The sequence below is a fragment of the Macrotis lagotis genome, chromosome 2 (assembly GCF_037893015.1).
Source record: "Macrotis lagotis isolate mMagLag1 chromosome 2, bilby.v1.9.chrom.fasta, whole genome shotgun sequence".
NCBI classification, from domain to species: Eukaryota; Metazoa; Chordata; class Mammalia; order Peramelemorphia; family Peramelidae; genus Macrotis; species Macrotis lagotis.
This window is the reverse complement of record NC_133659.1, coordinates 113703089-113718233: the sequence shown is the minus strand read 5'-3', so window position 1 is coordinate 113718233 and position 15145 is coordinate 113703089. Positions and strand designations below refer to the sequence as shown.

At 34.2% G+C, this 15145-nt stretch overlaps 1 protein-coding gene across 1 annotated transcript in view; it reads left to right on the top strand.

The window, feature by feature from the left end:
- INTS7 (integrator complex subunit 7) overlaps nt 1-15145 on the top strand; it is a 95981-nt gene that overhangs the window by 10739 nt on the left and 70097 nt on the right. Inside the window, exons 3-5 of the mRNA XM_074222612.1 lie at nt 3420-3566; nt 7953-8090; nt 10178-10224. Coding sequence (XP_074078713.1) covers nt 3420-3566; nt 7953-8090; nt 10178-10224 — 332 coding nt within the window. The remainder of the gene's footprint in view (nt 1-3419; nt 3567-7952; nt 8091-10177; nt 10225-15145) is intronic.

The following is a 15145-nucleotide window of genomic DNA, read 5'->3' as shown; positions in this document are numbered from 1 at the left end:
AAAAGTAATACTTAAAAGAATTTTGAAGAGTCAACAAAGGAAATTACTTTTCAGATTAAAAGAAAAGACTAAAATAAGTACAGTCATTCACAGAATTTGAAATGAATTCAGTTCAATCCATAGCCAAACCTGAGAAATAGTCTTGTATTATTAACGAACCCTTCAGAATCTCTTATATATCTCCTTCCCTTAATCCTAATTCCTCATACTGAAAATGACTAATCTGTAAACATGTTTATCAAAAATATGTATGTATAATGCCAACCTGACTGTTCACTGCTGAGGGGAGGGGGGGTCGGAAAGGAGGGTGGAAGGAAATTTTGTAACTTAAAAATATACTTGTGCAAATGGATGAAAAAAGTAATTAATTTAAAAATAAAAAAAAAAGAAATAGTCTTCTAAGGTAGGCTTAAAACTGTCCATTGAAGAGAAACCTACTTTGCAAAGCAAGCCATTCTAGATTTGGATGTTCTTAAGTGTTAGAAAGTTTTTCCTGATGACAAATCTAAATTGATCTCTTTGCAGTGTTTACCCAATAGTTTATAAATTCTCCCATCTTGGGTAAAAGTCAGTTGTTTTTCTAGGCAGATAGATTGCACAGTAGATAAAGTTCAGGACATGAAATCAGAGAAACTTGAGTTCACATCTGGCCTTAGACCATTTGCTAGTTGTATGGCTCTGGGCAAGTCATGTCTTTGCCTCATTTTCCTCATCTATAAAATGCCAGCCCACAGTAGCTCAGACGTAACATTTCCCTATTCCTGGAGGCTATCTTTTTAATACATCTTGAGATCACCTTCACTCTTTGACTCCACATCCCACTTTTCACCACCCTCTGCCCCCCACCTTGGGACTGATTGTTTTTGTCTTTATACCCTCAGGGCCTAGTACAATACCTAGCACAAAGTAAATGCTTATTAAATGTTTGTTGAAATTAGATCTTTTTTGACAAAGTACTATCTAATTATGTCTTCCCCATATTATGCCTGGGAAGTTGATTTTTTTTTAAATTACCTAAATGTAAGACTTTATGTTTGCTGTTATAAAATGTCATTTTGTTATATTTAGTCCAGTGCTCTGGGCTGTTGGATCTTTTGTGATCCCATCTCTGTCATCTTCTGTGTTAGCTTTGAGTCATCTACATCTACATCCAGTTTTGAGTCATCTACAGATATGATGACATGACATCTATTCCTTTATCCAAGTCACTAATAAAATGCTACACAACAAAAGGTAAAACACAGATCCTTGGAGCATTCCACCAAATACATCCAATCAAATTGACTTTTTTTTTTAGCAGTTTTGGGTTTTTTTGCAAGGCAAATGGGGTTAAGTGGCTTGTCCGAGGCCACACAGCTAGGTAATTATTAAGTGTCTGAGGCCGAATTTGAACTCAAGGACTCCTGACTCCAGGACTGGTGCTCTATCCACTATGCCACCTAGCTGCCCCGCTCAAATTGACTTCTGACCATATTTATATAGGCTTACAGATTTTGTGCTGAGAGATCAAAAACCATTAATTCTATGAATTTAGCCATTTAGTCAGTTCTTTTTCCATCTAATTGTGAATCATTGTCTAGCCCAATTTCTCCATTTCTTTCTAAGTATAGTAGAAAATACTGTTCAATCTACTTTTCCAATTTTTTTAGCCAAACTAGGCTACTGTTCTCTGAATTACCAATTCTATCCCTGCCTCTATGCATTTGCACAAATCACCTCCCTCTACCTTTCAGCATTTCCTCCAAAACTTCTCTCATTCACTCTCTTCTTTGTAAACACTTTCATCCTCCTCAGGTTTTCTAGATTATCTTGTTTGATCTCACCCTTGCCTCCTTTACTCTCTATCTCATATTACATCTTTTCTATGTACTTTTATTATGTAGAATATTAGTTACTTAATAGCAATTTGTTTTTGTCTTTATACTGCTAGCAAAATTCCTTATACACAGGTAGTAGTTGTTTGGTTAATTGTACTCCCAACTTGTCTAGCCTTTTTTTAACAGATAAAGAGCTCAAAGCTCATAGAATTGAAGTAACTTGGCCAAAATCTGATTAGTATCAGAACTGAGACCAGAGTCCAAGTCTCCTGATTCCTAACTGAATGCTTTATATTAGTTTGCACATTTCTGCTTTTATATCTTAAAATAGGCATAAAGTTCCATGCATGTTGGTTATAGAAGAGTTCTTAATGTATTATAAGGATGAACACATAATATAGCACATAAACTCTGTTCTTAAAAAAAATTTTCAAAATCTAAAAAAAACTAATATGCTGATTTAGGCTCTCTTTTCTTCTTCTATCATATACTTTACTTTGAAGGAGAAAAATGTGTCACAGAAACAACCTGAAGAGGTGTGGGAATGACTAAACAGTCACCTGATTGCTTATTTGCATGTACACATGTTTGTATATGCTGATATGTGTGCATTCATTCATTCATTTATTTATGTGTATGTCTCATTTACATTTTGGGAGGGGACACTAGCTAACAGAATGCTTCTTCCATGATTTGCTACCCTGGTGGGGCCATGGGTTAGAAATATATTGAAAGTGAATTTTGAGGGGAGAATATAACTTACTCCATCTTATTCTTTGTCAGCCTTTTTTGCTGTATGTGACCCCTAATGAACTGCAACACCAGCTGCAGCAGCTTGGTGTCCTTCAGTGTCTTCTCTCCTCTTATCAGTACAGAACAACTTAGTAGCTGAAGGTGGAGGATTCCAGAGTCCTTGGGATGGCCTCCTTGGTCTCACCTGATGGACAGTTCTCTTTGATTTAGTGAAAATAGCTATAGTAAGAAAATTAACTTCCTTATGTATTTACTACAACAAATGATAAACATTTTTCTTAAGTATTCTGATTTTTTTCCCACAATGTGATGAATAGCCATCTTGCTATTTTCTTTGTTTCATATAATGTATAAATATTACTTGCTGAATTGTGAATGATACATTCTGATCAACTACTGGTGGAGTTTTGTGCACAAAAATGTGTACACACACTGAAAAATAAGACTTCCTAATTTGGACTGACCTAATGGCTTTAACTAGTCAAATTGATTAAAAAATTCATGTCACTCAGGAAATAAAAGTGGGTCATTGTTAGTTCTTTCTACTCTTTTTCCTTTAATAATAAGACAAAACAATAGATTTAAAAATGGAGAATGAAAGATTATATATTGATCCTTGTGGGTTTTTTTACATTTTAAAAAATATTTATTTAAGGCAGTGGGGTTAAATGACTTGCCCAAGGTCACACAGCTAGGTAATTATTAAGTGGCTGAGGTCAGATTTGAACCCTAATCCTCCTGACTCCAGGGCCAGTGCGCTACCTAGCTGCCCCCAATCTTTGGTTGTTGTTTTTTTTTAAACTATCTTAAACAGACAAGATATTTCATCTTTTTTTCCTCTTTTTTTAGAAACAACTTCCTCAGGCTATGTGTACTTAAAGTTACTCAACAAAGTGAAAAGCATTTGGAGAAGATTCTGAATGTGGATGAGTTTGTGAAGAGGATTTTCTCTGTGATTCATAGCAATGACCCTGTGGCAAGAGCTATTACGCTTCGGTATGGTAGTTTCACTTTACATTTAACATTATTCACATGATTAAATTCTTTATCTGTTTAAAACAAGGAAGCTAGAGTTTTGTTTCTTTTTTGAATTTTAGGGATTTGTATTTGTGAAATTAAAGCTCAAGTAATAAGGAAGATGAACTAATTCTAGCTGTGATATATTAGAATGTGTCCTAAGATATAACATATCTTTTTTTTTTAAGTTTTTGCAAGGCAATGGGGTTAAGTGGCTTGCTCAAGGCCGCACAGCTAGGTAATTATTAAGTGTCTGAGGCTGGATTTGAACTCAGGTACTCCTGACTCCAGGGCCAGTGTTCTTTCTATCCATTGCACCACCTAGCTACCCCAGATATAACATATCTAAATAGTAGTATAAGTTGTATATATTTTCTCATGCAGGTGTGTTAGATGGATCAGTTTTATTATTGCTTCATTATTAAATATCAAGAAGTAATATGTAAACTGTTTATTGAAGGCCCAGTTATTTTTTCATTTAAAGCTGCATGCTTCTTAAGCTTGTAATTACTATTTCAGATTGCTATGTAGATCTGACTTTTGTTGCATTACAGAAGACACTTGATATCTGTGCTCCAGTATTGACTGGTAATATTCTTGTTTTGTCACAAATTTAGACTTGTATTGCTTTAAAAGTAAAACTAAGTTTGTATGTCTTTAGCTTGTAGATGATGTATTACTCTAAAACCAGTTTTGAAATGAAACAAAATCATACTCCTCTTTTATAAATTTAAATGTGAAAACAAGTCATAGTATAGCTTATAAAATCATAGATGCTTAAAAATTGGAAGGAACATTGGAGAGAAATCTTCGTTTCCTTCCACAGCAGAAACCTACTCTACAACATGGTAAATAATCATCCAACTTCTACTCCCCTTTTTTAGTGAGGGAGCACTTCCTATCTTTATGAGGTAGGCTGCTCCATTTTTAGATGACTCTGAAGAGAGAAAATTCTAAGTATGTTGACTCTACATCTATCTTTCTGTAACTTTCTACCCTTTGGATTAAATCTCTTTTATCTGATAGACCTTCACATATCTTGATATGACTCTAATGTGCTCGCCCATCTTCTCTTAGAGTCAGTCAGCCCCAATTCATCGCAACCATTCCTGTATAACAGAGTTGCCAAATCTTTACCTTTCTAGTAGCCTTCCTTTGCAGACTCATCCAGCATATCCATGTTTGGGACCCAATATTCCAGAGTTATTCTTATTTCTGCAGGGTGCTGATAATGTCTTACAAGTAATCCTCACAGAGTTGTGTGGAAAGAATTCTAGAATTAATCCAGAAGATCCAAATTGAAATTTTTCTCCTCATCCTGACTGACTGAGGACCTGGAAAAGTCAGTTTTCTGAACCTTAGACAATTTTCTGGGGCCCATCTGCTGAGTCATAGATTAATCACTATCTGAGCTATGAGATTGCACACCAGGAGGTCCCTTTTCCTGTATTTGATCCTTATATAGACCCTTTTAGATAGACCAAGAATATTATTCCTTCTTACATTATTTCACATCATGATGGGAAAAGGCAATGATAGTCCTGAGAACAATGATTTATTTATAGAAGAATACATATGCCACAAAGAAAAGGTATTAAAAATTTTAAATAGAATGGTGGTGGGGAGATGATGGTACAAAGGATAATACACAGTATTAAAATGTTTCAAAAATTCTATGTATTATATAGTTTTTAAAATTTCTGATGAAACTTTACCTCAGTAGGAAAGTAACTTGTACTCAAGACTTTTGACATCAGATAACAATTAAGTTTATATTTTAAAAATTATTCCAAATTTGGGTAGGAGTTGGAATTTTTTAAGATTCTAATTTAAACATTAAATAAAATGAGCATTTCCATATATATTATAGAATAGAAAAAAGAGAATTATACATAAAATTGCAAGGTTTTTTGTTTATTTTTTAATGACTCCAAACATTTTTCCCCAGTTAAATGCAACAATAGTTGTCAACATTTATCTTTTTTGCAAACTTTTGAGTTCTACATTTTTTTTGCCACCCAACCTTCCAACTCCCCTCCCTATGGCAGTAAACAATCTAATATAGATTGAATATGTACAATCATGTTTTAACATATTTCTATATTAGTAATATTGTGAATGAAGGATTAGAATTAAGAGGGGGGAACTTGAGGAAAAAAAGTAAAATATAAAAGAAGTTTTATGAAGTGAATATAGCATGTTTTGCTCTGCTTTCAGAATCCATAACTTTATCGCTGAATGTGGATGGCATTTTCCTTAACAGGTCTTTCAGGATTGTCCTTGATCACTAAACTATTGAGAGGAATTGCTGAATCATAGTTGATCATCTCACAATGTTGCTGGTGGTGTGTACACAGCTCTTCTGGTTCTGTCCACTTTTCTCAGCATCAGATCATACTAGTCTTTCTGTACTTTTCAGAAGTCAGACCTCTCATAATTTCTTACAGAACAATTTCCAATTCTTTGCCACTGCAAAAAGAGCTGCTTAAAATATCTTTATATATGTGGGTCTTATAGTTTTTCTTTATAACTACATAAAATAAATTCAACATAAATCTTCAAAATTTTCAAATTTTAAGTCATTTTGAAGATGAGGTTTATTTTATTTTTTATTTTATTTATTTTTATTTATTTTGAGGTTTATTATTAAAATATTATTAAATATATCTGATATAGAAATATAAATATATCTGATATTATTAAAAATATCAGATCATATTAGCAATTTTTTAAAGTGGCCTGAAAAACGCTGTTTTATGATCTATGGACCTTGCCTCAGAGAGCAAGGCCTTCCTTGCCTCCACATTTTATTTGGTTAATTTGTTTTTTTCCTTAATTTATTTAACAAATGCACTCTTTTAGTGTGATAAAGGAGTAATTTACAGTTCCAGTGAGGAAAAACAGAAATTGGCTAAAGAGACTGTGAATGTATAGAAGACTCAACTATTTAACTTAGAAATCTAAAATAAACATACAAAGGAGGAAAGCATAGTCAGGTCACAGAGGGCATGTACAAAAGCATAAGTGCTTTCCCTGTCACAATATTTTTAGGAGACTAAAGGTCAGAATGAGCAATCTTTCAGAGGAACTTACAGAAAACCAGCAAGGTTCTTTAGCTATAGTAAGAAAAAGAAGGTTAAAAAAAAAAGGGAGGATTCCACTCCCTCGTTTTCCCTTTTAAAAATTTGCTAATTTCTTGAGCTCTCATTTATTTAACTTCCATATCTACTTTATAGTCCTTTTCTTTGTCCTCAGCTATACTCTTAAATTTCCAAGGACCTGCTCTACATATCTCTTCTCAAACTTAGCATGTTCAAACTGAATTCATTCTCTTTCCCTAAACCCATTTCTTTTCCTAACTTTTTTCTTTCAGTCAAGGCTACCACACTTCACACATAGTAAGCACTTAATGTTTATTAAAAAGAGCTTTTTTATTCATTCTTTTTTTTTCCTTTTCAAGGCAAATGGGGTTAAGTGACTTGCCCAAGGCCACACAGCTAGGTAAATTATTAAGTGTCTAAGGCCGAATCAGAACTCAGGTACTCCTGACTCCAGGGCCAGTGCTCTATCCACTGCGCCACCTAGCTGCCCCAGTTCATTCATTCTTAAGTCTCCAAGCTTCAAAAGCTAAAAACCATCATTGACTTTTTACTTTCTCACTATTCCCTTTCTCCTTATCCAATCAATTGCTGATCTTTGCGGATTCAATCTCTATGACATCTTGTACATATGTTCTTTTTTCCATTCTTATCATAGTCACCTTGATCCAAACCTTCATCACCTTTCATCTGGATTTTTTTTCAGTTGTCTTCCAGTTGGTTTTCCTGTATCCCAGGCTCTCCCTTTTCTAACCCATCCTTTATACAGATGCCAAATTGATTATCCTAAAGGACCAAATCAGTCTTTAATCCTAGGGGGTCTATGATGGGGATAGAAAACATTTGCATCTTTATTTTCATTATTAAAAAAGAATTTGGGGCAGCTAGGTGGCCCAGTGGATAAAGCACTGGCCCTGCAGTCAGGAATACCTGAGTTCAAATCCAACCTCAAACACTAAATAATTGCCTAGCTCTGTGACCTTGGGCAAGTTACTTAATGCCATTGCCTTTAAAAAAAAAAAGAATTTAATACAACTGATTCCTAGTATGTTTCAAAAGTTTTCTTTTATCTACTAGATAGATCTGGTTTCTTCTAGAAATATTTGAAATTTACAGCATCATTTTCATAACCAAAATTAGTATTTTTTTTCAACTTTGGTCTATGAAAATACTTGAGTATTCAATTTTTGTTAATAAAGCTTAAACCCCTCCCTTTTTTAAAAACTCTGAATTTACTTTGTCTACTCTTTTCTTGTGATTGCTCTAGGATGTTGGGAAGTTTGGCATCTATCATTCCTGAGAGAAAGAATGCTCATCATAGTATTCGTCAGAGCCTCGATTCACATGATAATGTAGAAGTTGAAGCTGCTGTGTTTGCGGCTGCCAATTTCTCTGCACAGTCCAAGTGAGTACAAACTTGTAACTTGTTGGTTTCACCAAGTATAATATTTCAATGAGTTTCAAGCACGTAGAAAATGTCCAGTACGTTGAAAATATAAAAGAACTATCAAGACCCTTAAGGATTAAATAGTTTAGTTGGGGAGAAAAGATCACTCAGGATGAAATACACAAAATATTCAGTACCAAACTCTGTGTGGTGAATAGGGCAGCTAGGTGGCATAGTGGATAGAGCACTAGCCTTGGAGTCAGGAGGACAGGAGTTCGAATCCGGCCTCAGACACTTTCTACTTAATAGCTGTGTAACCTTGGGCCATCTCCAGTTGTCTTTATTCATATCTGGCCACTGCACCTAGATAGTTCTAGGAGATAGTGAGGCTGGTGACTTAATACAGTATCCTCTCACTCAAATCCAGTTCATTTGCTTGTCATGACATCACTTCCCTTTTCAGATAATGAAGAACACACTTCACCTGTGTGTGAATGTATACAGAAGATATACAAAGAAGGGCAAAAATACTTTATAAAGTAAAATAATTTCTTTCATTGAAGAAAAGGAAAATAGTTTCTTCTATCTTCTCTTCAGTCAAAATTAACCATTTCTTCCATTTAATTTAAAAATGAATTTTTTTTTAGGTTTTTTTGCTAGGCAATTGGGTTAAGTGGCTTGCCCAAGGCCACACAGCTAGGTAATTATTAAGTGTCCGAGGCCAGATTTGAACTCAGGTACTCCTGACTCCAGAGCCAGTGCTCTATCCAGTACGCCACCTAGCCACCCCTAAAATAAATTTTATTGCTTTGTATTTTGTACATGATTTTTGGAAATATCAATTCCCCCACCAAAAAAATTGAACTTTCTCTTACAACAACCAATATATTTCTTCCTTTTTTAAATAGAAATATTAATACTACCATTGACTGCTTTCAAAAACAGTACCTCTCTAAAGGCATTTTAAAGCAACTTGAAAAGACATATATAATGGTGTGAACCAAATTTTCATTTATTTTTATTAATCAGATTTTTAATACTTTTCTCCTGTTGATCTATTTTTATTGAACTGTTAAGAGTGTCAGGACTATTTGACTGACCAACATATTCACAAGTCCTTTTTTGGGAGTAAGAAAGCAAAATTGTGTGAAAAAATTATTTACTGCTTAAAATAGAATTTATGCTAAAGTAAAAACAACACTTAATTATGTGTTTTTTTTAAATTAAGAAACTAAACTCTTGCGCATTTATTCCTTTTTTCCAATTTGCTGAGGAAACCTTAAATTCGGAGAGCATTAATTATTTATAAAGTGCTTTAAAAGTTTCAAAGTGCTTTGCGTGTATTATTTCATTTGGTCTTCATAATAATCCTCTGAGGTGTAGCTGCTGTTATACTATTTTATAAATGAAATCAAGGCTGACTTGAGTTGTCATACTTAGCTTATTAAGTATCTAAAAGTGAGACTGAACCCTTTCCCTTAAACTTCTCTGAATTTATCATAGTCTAACTTGTTATAGTTACTAGTTATATGTCTTATTTTTTTTTGTTAGACTAAATTCCTTGAAGGTGCAGGGACTTTTTTTTTTAATTCCTAATACCTAACACTAGATTGCACAATGTAGCTACTTGGTAAATGTTTGTTGAATTAAATTGATCTAGTTGAATTAAATTGACAATTTGAGAGAGGAAGTTCTAAGACAGGAAAGAAAGGAGACCATTTCATTAAAGGACTTGAATTAAGAGATAATGTAGTACAGTGGAAAGAGCTCTGAATTTAGAGTTAAAGTGACTTTGTTTGAATTCTCTCCTGATTGCTTATTATTTAGTTGACCACAGTCAAATCATGAAGTCTCTCCAAACTTTCATTTTCTCATCTGCTAGATGGGTTGGACTAGAGATAATTTGTTAGTTTCCTTCCAATTCTGTGATAGATGTCCACATTTTATATGCTTGAAAACTCTTGCATACCATTATATTAGACTTAAAGGTTATCTTTGGGGGGTTTCTATCTTAGGGATCAGTAGTTGTTTTGGGTTATCTATGAGGTGATTTCAAATCTATGAAAATGAACTTAAGTAAAAGTGTCTATTTTCTGTTTCCACAGGGATTTTGCTGCAGGAATCTGTAACAAAATCAGTGAAATGATTCAAGGTGTGTACATTCCGTATAGTAATAAGAAACAAGTCTGTTTTTCTTTATATTGACTTAATGCACTATTAGTTTAAATAATTTAATTATAACTTTAATTATAACTTATATGTAAATATAAATTATAATTTAATATTGTAGTTGTTTTGCCCGTATGCATGCACCTAGCTAAAAAAAACGGGATGGAAAAAATTAAACACTCTGTGAGCATATACCTCAGAGCAAGTATGAGATGGGAGATAATAATACCACTTATGTAGTACTCAATGGGTACCTTTCATAGGTGGTGCAATGGCTAGATCAGCAGCCCTAGAATCAAGAGGACCTAAGTTCAAATGTGGATTCAGACCCTTGACAGTCACTAACTGTGTGATCTTGGGCAAGTTGCTTATCTCTGATTGCCTCACATCCAGGGTCATCTCCAGTCATTCTGATTCACATCTGGTCACTGAACCTAGATGGCTCTAGAGGAGAAAGTGAGGCTTGTGACTTAGCACAGTACCCCCTCATTCAAATCCAATTCATGTGCTTGTCATGGCATCACCTCCTTAATGTCATGGTCATTGTTGAAAATGAAGGACAGATTATCACATCTTGTAGAGAAAGCATCTTGCCCTATTAAGGATAATTTTAGAATATTCTCTTTATCATACCTACTGACAGTCCATTCTATTTATGATGGTAGAACTAAGACAGCCTTATTTGGTCTTCCTAGCTTTTCTGGTCAGCCAGAAACCATCTGCTATGTTTTCTTTGTTTTTTTTATGTCCTTACTTGCCTGATGGTTAATAGGAAGAAGGAACAATTATGGGATAGATATGATCACCCTCTTATACAATCACATTTATGTACTAAGGAGCCTCTTCAAAAATATTTTTCTCCTCATCATCATTTTTTATGCTAGTTAAATATTTACCTGTTATTGTTTTCTTTTTGAGGAGAATTCCTTACTTCTGCCTCTTCCTAATCAGTGCCTTCACTGGATATAATGAAAATATGGAAAATAAAATTTACATTCAGTTATTTTTATAGTCATCCTCTCCGATCCATCTGCTTTTTCATATGGACTTTCTTCTTTTTAAAAAGACCCTAGAATCTAACTACTAATGTTAAAGATACTAGAATCTCTGTTGTGGATGATTAAAGGAATTTTCAAGGATAATTTTTTAACTATTGTTGATTTTACACTGACTTTAGAACCTAATCCTAAAATAAGATGCAGCTCAAAGCTTTTTAATTATCATTAATGATAAAAACATGCTTGCTTTGTGTCAACAGTAAAAAACCCCCACCTTTTTACATTTTTTGGGAGGTGGCCCTGGCCATCATTTCCTAGACCTTGGCTTGTGCTTATCATCATTAAAAGCATATCTTCCCTTAGATTCTTGATAATTTTGTATACTTGTGTCAATATTTTAAGGCCATTGTGTTTGTGTCATTGTTCTGTGCTTGAACATGAAAAATGTTTTCCAAAAGAAAGAGTTTAGGAGACAAAGAAGCATATAGGATGATTTTTATTATTAATAATTAGAATTTGTGTATACTCATGCACATACAGTTTGAGGCTTTGTATATAATTTTTTATTCTTTGTACATATTGTTAGTTTTAGCAAATGGTTGCTAATTATAGTAAAAGCAAGAAATAAGATATTCTTTAGTCAAACTTAGTCTTATCTTAAAAGTAACGCATTTATATAATAGGTTAGGATTATAGTGTGTCTTTACCTTCTCATTTAATCACCTCTAATGAGAGAGCTAGTGCAAGTATTATTCTGTTTTTTGCCATAAGGGGAACTGCATTCTAATGATTATATTCGTTTCTCTTTTTTTTTTTTTTTTGAAGTTTTTGCAAGGCAAAGGAGTTAAGTGACTTACCCAGAATCACATAGCTAGGTAATAAGTGTCTGAAGCATATATTCTTGTAGAGTTAATGACTTTTGGTCATATGTGTTTTAGAGGGGTGCCTAGGTGGCACAGTGGATCGAATACTGGCCTTGGAGTCAGGACTACCTGGGTTCAAATCTGGCCTCAGACATTTAATAATTACCTAGCTGTGTGGTCTTGGGCAAGCCACTTAATCCCATTTGCCTTGCAAAAACCTAAAAAAAAGAAATGTGTTTTAGATGAGAAGATATTGAGAGAAGGGAAAATGTTATGATATGTTTATCATAAATGTTTATCATAAAATGAGAATATCAATTTTCAGTGGAATCATGTTTACTTAATGATTTTCTAGCAAAGTTCACAACAGAAGATTTTATTAGAGCTAGATTTTTAGAAAGTAGATTTAATATCATTATCAATAAAATGATCAATGAGAAAAATTGCAGAATTAAAGAAAATATTAAGTATATTAGATCTAATAGGGAAAAAAAGATTTCAATTTAACAAATAACAATGTGCCTTTTTTATTCTAGCATTTTCAGCACTTGTAGAGAATTAATGACATGCTCAGCCATAAAGAAAATGTGTACAAATTCAGAAAAGTATGATATACTCATTCTTAAATGTAAAAACCACAGTGCATTCAAACTAGTAATAAATAATGATATAGTTAGTAAAAGAGAAACTTTTTCTCTTCCCTTCTCTCTCCCTCCCCTCCCCCACCTTGGAAAATTTAAATCACTTCATACATAATTACTGGATAAAAAGAGATATTTTTGAAACATTAGCAGATGTTCCAAACACCTAGCTGTGTGACCTTGGGCAAATCACTTAACTCTATTGCCTTGCAAAAAAAAAAAAAGTAATAGAAACATAGGTACAGAATCTGACCAAAGTAGTACTTAGCTTTAAGTGCTCAATAAATAAGAAAAAACTTTAGCAAAGTATGCATTTAAAAATTTAGAAGAGGAACTAACCAGCAAAATACCCTGATTAAGAAATAACCAAGAGAGGCAGCAGTGGATAGAGTACCAGCCCTGGAGTCAGGAGGACTTGAGTTCAAATTTGGCCTCAGACACTTAAAAATTACCTACCTGTGTGATCTTGGGCAAATATCTCCATTACCTTGCAAATGAAAAAGAAGGAAAAAAGAAATAACCAAGAGCCAAGCAAAGGTTTCTTTCATATGGTATGGAAAAAAAGTGCTGGTCTCAGAAATAGAAAGGAAATGTTGTGCATATGGTGAAAAGAGTCTTTACCCTGGAAGTCAGGATCTTACTATCTGAAAGACCTCAGGCAAGCCTTTAAAGGTCCTGGGGCCTCATTATCCTCTTTGTAAAATAAGATGGTTAAAGATGATCCCTGAGGCTTTTTTTCACCTCTATATCTGGATTCAGTTGTCAGGTCTACTCCTGTGGGTTCTGAGACAAATTAGATTCCATAAGCCTCAGTTGTTTCATCTTTAAAGTTAAAAGGTTTGGTAATCATGTAATTGGCAAGGTGACAGTGGCTGTTTTCTGCGACATTCTCCATTTCAGAAACAAAAAAAGAGAAATTTAACTTAAGGCAAATCCACAAATGTAATACAGAAAAAATTCATGAAGTAACATGAACAACTAAAATATTTAGACATGAACCTAATGTGGAATATCCACCACAGCCCTGAGCATAACCACAGCAAGCAGACTTAAAACTTAAAGGCTTTTGCTTCAGGGTCTGAATGGGTACCCTTTTCCTCACCTCATTGTTAATTCAATCAGCCTCTTGAAGGAAGGAAAGAACTGGGGGTGGGGGTGGTGGGCAAGGGAGATGTGGTCTTGAAGAATTGGCTGGGTGAGATGACATGACAAAAAAGACCTACCTGTCTTCTTCCCAGCAAGTTTCTGCACTCTCTACTGTCATTACGACCACCACCATCTGCCTCCTCCATTTCTATTCAGATGCTGCTGAACAGTGTTGGAGGAAATCACCCATATATCTTGTTTTATGTCCACTACAAATACACATTAATGTCAAATTGGGCCTTCACTGTCTTGGTAATATTTTTACTGTTGTGACTCCATTGTACAGAGGTTCATACCTTCTAGAATCTCCTAAAGACTCAAAAACCACCTGGCTTTTTCATCTTCTTAGTAGGAAACCTCCTTTGGAACTTTACTGAGAAAGTTAAGGCATTCACAGGGACCTCTATGTTTTTTTCTTCTCCACACACCAAAACCCTTTCATAATAACTCATTCTTTTGACTGATTCTTCCTTTCTACAGACTCTTAATCTGCTAGCTTATTTTCTTTTACCAGGAAAATATATTTGTATCCTCTTCTCCTTTTTGGAAAAAAAAAACTCACTTTGTCCTGTTACTCCTGCCAGCTTTTTTTCTGTTTCTCTCCTTTTAGAATTATGGATGAGTTCTCAGTTGTTGATTTCAAAGACCTTTTTTCAATCCTCATACTTTCTACAGCATTTGGCTGATCACCCTCTTTTTTTTTTTTTGATCACCCTCTTCTAATTAGAAGACACTTTTCTCTCTAAATTTTTGTGATACTGCTTTCTTCTAGTTTTCTTCCTACTTATCTTTTCATTCCTTGGCAGCAAGTTGGTACAGTGCATAGTAATGAACCTGGAGTCAGAAGATTAAAGTTCATATTCTGCCTTGGTTTAATAATTGTATGACCGTGAGCAAGTCTTTTTATTTGCCTCAGTTTACTCTTCCATAAAATGGAGGTGACCATAGCACTTATTCCCCAGGATAGCCTTGAGGATAAGTGAGATCATATTTGTAAAGTACTTTACAATTGCTAACAATTATTACTCCTGAGGCACTTAGGAGTTATTAGTAATTAGTCCTGGGCTTCCTTCTTTTTAACTCTCCTTTTGAGTGAACTCAGTGACTGGATTGCAGTCCCTCACTTCTGCCTCTCAGAATCCCTAGCTTCCTTCACAGCTTAGCTTCTTTGCCATAGCTACATGAAATGCATCCTGATCCCTCACCTTTACAAAGCTCTGAAATTACTATTTATCTACATAAATATACATAAAAAC